General features: G+C 46.8%; 1 protein-coding gene across 1 annotated transcript in view; it reads left to right on the forward strand.

Moving 5' to 3' along the window:
* Window positions 1–2,458, forward strand: part of LOC119169534 (uncharacterized) — a 98,303-nt gene extending 95,845 nt beyond the window's left edge. Inside the window, exon 21 of the mRNA XM_075885828.1 lies at window positions 1,679–2,458. Within this exon, the coding sequence (XP_075741943.1) occupies window positions 1,679–1,957 (279 nt within the window). The 3' untranslated portion in view covers window positions 1,958–2,458. The remainder of the gene's footprint in view (window positions 1–1,678) is intronic.
* Window positions 2,459–6,141: the final 3,683 nt, after the last annotated feature.

A 6,141-nucleotide genomic window follows, 5' to 3' on the forward strand; every position in this document is an offset into this window, starting at 1 on the left:
ATAAGCGCCTGCGGAAGGCACTCTGTGGAGGGCCGGCTGCGTGCATGGTGCACGTAATCAGGGTGGAATGGACGACTTAGTACATGTGTTCAAGTACTAGCAAACCGTATGTGGGCTGTCACTCAGCATGGTCTACAGAGTATACAGCAATCTGCATCTTTAGCCATCTCCAGCATCAATCCTAGATTTGGCCCACTGGTACGTCGATGTGGAGCACCCTTCCAGCACCCATTTGAAAGGGTGTTATGACATCACAGCACCTTTGTTTAAAGGGTGCACTCATTACACCCTTCAAAATTTTTGCTCTGCACCCTTTTCTTAAGGGTGCTGAGCTCTGCACCCTTTTTTGAACACCCAATAGGGAGCAAAGGGTGTTCGTCTGGCGACAAGCTCATTTACACCCTTAAGGGTCAGATTTGGTTTAGTGTGTGCGCGAAGCCAGAGTGCACGCGCTTTAGTGAACAGATTCGCTTAGCCACTCCTAGCTCAAAATAAAAGCGCCAGAACATCGAAAATTCACTTGGGAGTTCTCGAGAAGAGCTCGAAGACTCCGAAGCGCATAACAGCTGTTGTTGCGTTTCCCACGTTTGGAGTTTTCAAGACCATGGCTCACTCTCCGTGGTGCCTACTTGTCATGGTGCGTGTGCAGAAGGTCAGGGTATTTAATCCCGTCAGGGGCGACTGAATTTCAATGGAGGCGAAAAACAGACCTGATATTTAGATGCAAGCTGAAGAACCTGGGGGGGGGGTCTATTCTTTTGGAGTCCTCCACCACGTCATGATCGTAGAACTTTCATAAACGAAGGCTTGAATGGTATAGCATTATAATTGATGGTAGTGCATGCAGGCTAAGAAAAATGACAAAAAGGAAGGCACATTGGACAAAACATCCCGCTTAAACAGAGAAATAACAATGCTATTACGGCAGTTTTCAGCCAAAAAATTATTTCCGTTGAAAAGTAACATCAAAAGCAAAATAATTGTGCTTAAGATTAAGCAAGGCTAATAGTTAGACTGGTTGGTGATACATTATGGGCGGTAAAAGCGCACAAACTCACGGGACGGAGAGAAGAGACATAAACAAGCACCGACTCTCAACTGAAGATTTATTGAAGGATGCAAAGTATGTGAACACATCAGATAAACATGCGGAACATGCGCAGGGAGGCCAGCGAGGGACCATGTCGACGTCATTAACAAATTTTAACACTGTGGGTCACTGCACAGGCGCGACAAAAATCGATTCAAACGAACATGCTACTGATTAGGATTTCTTCTTTTCAATGGAAAGATATCCATGTTGTACTAACGCAGGACTGCCCTTCTTTTCTGATATAGAATTGTTAATGACGCCGACACGGTCTCTCGCTGGCCTCTCTGTGCATGTTGTGTATGTTTATCTTATGTGTTCACATAATTTGTATATTTCAATAAATCTTCAGTAAGGAGTCAGCAATTGTATGTGTCTCTTCTGTAAGATTAAAGTTGATGATGTGCTGATATGCCCCCGAAAAAGCAAGAATGACAGTATGGAGTTATTCTTTATCGCAAAAAGGCATAACGAGGTGTCCATAGTGCTTTTCCTTGGTTCTTCTCCTTAGCATGAATTATCAACATTGATCATTATTACTCGATCACAACTCACCAGTCACTATCACAACCACTCGCTCTTCCGCAGAACAACGTGGATAACTGGAAGACGGTGTTCTACATCACGGCCGCCGTCTACGCCATCGGTGGCCTGCTGTTCCTGCTGTTCGGCTCGGCCGAACCACAGGAGTGGGCCATGGACGTGCCCACCGCCAGCCTGGAGACCTACCGGGAGCAGCAGAACCGCTCCCTGCGGTGCTGCAACTGGTCCACGGTGTCCTACGCCCACAGCAGCCCGCTGCCGGCCACGGTGGCCTACAACGCGTACACCAACCAGGTCTCGGCCGCCTTTAGGCACAGTCGATGATGGCCGCCGCTTTTCCGCCTGCCGTGCACTCGAGATCCGTGCGTCGGGAATGCAGATGCTTTTCAGATACTCTGCTGGAAAAGACTTTTATAGGAACCGTGGTTCCAATGTTATTCATAGGACCAATATTTTCTTATTCATCTATTTCATCCGCTGCTACCGCGAGCGAGTGGCTGTTAATTGCTTCGTAGCTCGGGTCACGTGATCTGGCGGTAAATAATTTTTTGGAGGAACACGCGTATATGATGTATAGTTTATTATTTGATTGTGTATTCAATAACGTTGCCGTTATTTGCCGAGATTGTCAGCGTAATTCGAAATACTATTGTTGCCCCTACACAGAGACAACTTAGTCGTGTATATTGCCAATTTATGCGAGAATTCCTAGAGAAAATGGATCAAGTGTAGGGCAGTACATTTCCTAGTACCACATACCATATTGTGTGACGCCACGTTTAATAATGTACCTTCCAAAATAAACATTTGCAATTTTTGTGCACATCTCAAGATAATATATTCTTAAGCGAGCGGGCAATCACACACGAGTTCCGACTCTATAGTGCTGTGCTTTGAGCGTTATTACGAACTTGCGCAATGCCCACATTTGACACTGATTCGCTAAAGAGGCACCATGTGTGGTTCCTTCACGTACACCTGCATCAATGTACACTAGCACTTTTCTATTTCGGACTCGCTCGCTGGATTCCGTGCCGACCAGTTGTGCCCTAGCGATCTCCGACGTCAGCGTAGCTCTGGCTGACTGGGCTGGCCCTACGTCATTTCCTGACGCCGATCTCCGACGACAGCGTAGCTCTGACCTACTGGACTCGCCCTACGCCATCTCCTGACGCCGACAAGAGCTCTCGCAAGTGGTGCCCCGTCTTCGGACTCCTGTGACCATGTTTCCATCTTTCCTATCGCTCCTATCCCCTCATATGTCCTCGCTCACTGCCCCAGCGCATCTCTCTCTCTCTATATATATATATATATATATACCTTTAATCCTATTTTAATCCCTCCTCACCCCATCCGTTATGAGCTACTGTTGAGGTGTCGCACGCTGATGCGGACCGTTACGGAGCTCACTTTTTCTTTCTTTTCCCTCTTATAAACACAATCTATTTTGTGACAGTAAACTGTGAGGAATTTATCAGCTTGATATTTATTAACGCCGATAACTCGGCACATTCTGGAAAGTCTATCAAAGGTCGTAATAGCCACTCTTATGTATTGAGACAAAATACGAACTGTTAAAAAAAAGCAATACATCTTGAGCATAGGCGCGCACTAGGAGGGGGTGGCAGGAGGAGGGGCGCAAAGCGAGCTTCATATATTGACATAATATCGAGGGGGTGCTGCATCTCGGGGTGTGGAAAGTCGGGCCCACAGATTCGCATAATAGGAATTGGCGGTGCGACAAACCTCCTCCCCCATCACCCCGAAGGATACCCTGCGCCCGCCTATGCACTTGATTCTTGAACGTAGTGCACGTGCAAACAACTCTCGCGATGCCCACAGAGTCGAATGAACGAGAACTGCCGTTCAGTGCTTCGGAAAGGCACTCGGCGTATATAGCTGACGGTGAAGGATTCAATGACGTGAAAGGCTATAGGCGCTCGCCTCCGTTTGCATTTTTAGGCGACGCGGTGGTCGGGGCTCTCGGTCAGTGCGCCGTCTGGGAAGTCCACCTGGCCCCACCCAGCGACGTGAACCCCGGGTGGCGCACCCTGAGCGCCGCCGGCCGGTAGCCGCCACGGCGTCATCGACCACTCGTGAGCGCTAGCCGGTGTCCGCAGGACGTGACCAGCGTTCGGTCGGGCGATCCTCGTCTCCCCTTTCCCCACCGCGCAGTACCACCACCTCGACGGTGGCATACTCGGTCGCTTCCTACTTCCGGTCAGATTTTGCACGACTAGAGAAAACGTCGCACTTGTACTGCCAACGATCGAGTGATCAAAATAGAGGAAAGACAAAGTCTACGGCGTGGATGTGACCGTCTCTCAAAACGCCAATGGTGGGCGATAGTCTGATTAGTTCGGGTTTGCTGGCATTTAGCGTGTGCTTCCGCTGTGTGCGTTGAGCCATTTAATTTTCTCGCTCCTCGTTTGATCCTCTCGATTTCTTTCTTTATTTATTTCTTGGTCGCTGCTTGATTCGGCTTTTATTCGTCGCGAAAGCCTGTCTCGGTGGTCCCGTGGTGTGGTATGGGTCTACATGTCTTACTGTGAAGTGAAATTAAAGCGCTGGCTCTGGGCGTCCGCGAACCGTGAAAAAATTATTCGCTAATGGAGACAAGTTCCCGCAATCTCGTCCGTGTACACGGAAGCGTGCGACGCTGGGTTATTGCTGCGAAAGGCTTCGTTTTTTTGCCTGCTTTTCTTTGTACTTTTTTTCAAAAAAGGGGGGAGGAATGCGCAAGTGTTTTCGTGGTCTAATGAATTTCGCTTAGCCCCACAGAAAGCTCAGCGTCGAAATTGCCAAAGGTTGTTTACGAGCAAGAGTGTGCTTTAGTTTGGCGTCCTAGAGGAGCCCAGTGTGACGCCGCTGAATCCTCCTTTCCGCAAAAACAAATGGGAAAGAAGATCGATACTGTTGTCCAAGACACCCACAAATTTGTTTCAGAATACATCGTTATGCGAGCTGTGAACCGAAAGTTGAAAACGGGAGTCGTGGGTATTTTTTTTTTCACATATATCTGGACAATGTACAAACCTCTTTTGCTTTGTTCTTACATAGCGCCTTCTTTGTATGTCATATTGCACTCAACATTGATAATTTCAGTGTTTCATACTTACGTTAATACAGACACATTACCCGATACTCATTTAGATATCGAACGGACGAACTAACGTATACGTGCGTCGTTGCCCGCTATGCGACACATTGAGCCAGTAAACTGCAAAAATATAAAAGTCCGTTATGTGATAAAATGCAGCAGTGCTAAGGAACTTGACAAGAAAGATCTCAATACGTTTTGGTCTGAATCACAATTGTTCAGATTTGACTTGACTTTAACGTTCTAGCAGTCGTTAAAAGCGCACTTAGTGCTGCGATTACGGTAAACAGTAAACAACTACCCTTTGCGCGACCTCGGCTTGTGACAGCGAATGGTCAACCATGTCCGGTGCTTTTTGGAAGCTTTCATTACATACCCTTGTGTCAACATCATCGGCATTCTTTTTCGGTTGTTTGCTCGTTTTGCTCGGAGAACGCTATTCGCGTCAGTCTCGATCGCGGTCCGTTTTCCCCGGGCCAAGAGGCAACCCTGCTTAGGTGAACCTGCCAGTGCGAAATGTATATGCACGACATCGTCGGAGTCGCCGTAGTTCCATTTTCTCATGACTAATTGCACGCACGGAACATATGTATGGCAGCTAGCCGAGTTGCGGCATTTTTCGTTTGCGTCATTGGCTTTCGCATACCATGCCATCTGCGTAGCACGAAGGTTTTTTTCTTTTCGGAGAAAGAGATAATATTTAAGAAACTGCGAACATATTCCTCCTAAAGTGGAGCCCTTGATTTAGGATCCCATTGACTCGCGCCATTCCGTGTGCCCGCTGGATCAATCAACGCCACTCCTGCGGCTCTTACCTGGTCAGCTGATTCTCCGAGGAAAAATGCAATGATAAAGGAAAGTGGGGTGGCCCAGTGGGTTTGGACAGAATACTTATCTTTTAATAAACAGCGCAAAAAACGCAGCACTGCATGGTCTAATACCGTAGAAGATACATAGCAAGCACAACGCTAACACTTAAAGCTTAGAACACGTTCGGGCCAGTGTTCACAACAATCGCTTAACGTTTGAATTATTCGTAAAGTTTATTTTCTTTTGTTTTTATTTCGCATTTATACTGGCTACATTATTAGCGAAGTCAGTCACGCTGCAACTCGTCATTGGAAAAGAACACTTGCAAACTAAATGCTTTCTGAATTCGTCTTCTGGTTTGATCAGACATCATAAACGTAAACATTGCTGTTTCTGTGAGGTACATCAGCGTAGTACGGGAGCGTATGTATACGTTATAACAAATAAAAACAATAAAAACAAAAATAACATTTATCTATCCCCAACAAAAATGCGATTCACCCGACATTTCCGTGTCGGAATTTGACTCGCGTCACACAAGTGCATGACATTTAAGAGTGGACGATTTAAATACATAGGAATTGAGATCCCTGTTCTT

This window comes from Rhipicephalus microplus, chromosome 2, assembly GCF_043290135.1.
Source record: "Rhipicephalus microplus isolate Deutch F79 chromosome 2, USDA_Rmic, whole genome shotgun sequence".
Classification (NCBI taxonomy): domain Eukaryota; kingdom Metazoa; phylum Arthropoda; class Arachnida; order Ixodida; family Ixodidae; genus Rhipicephalus; species Rhipicephalus microplus.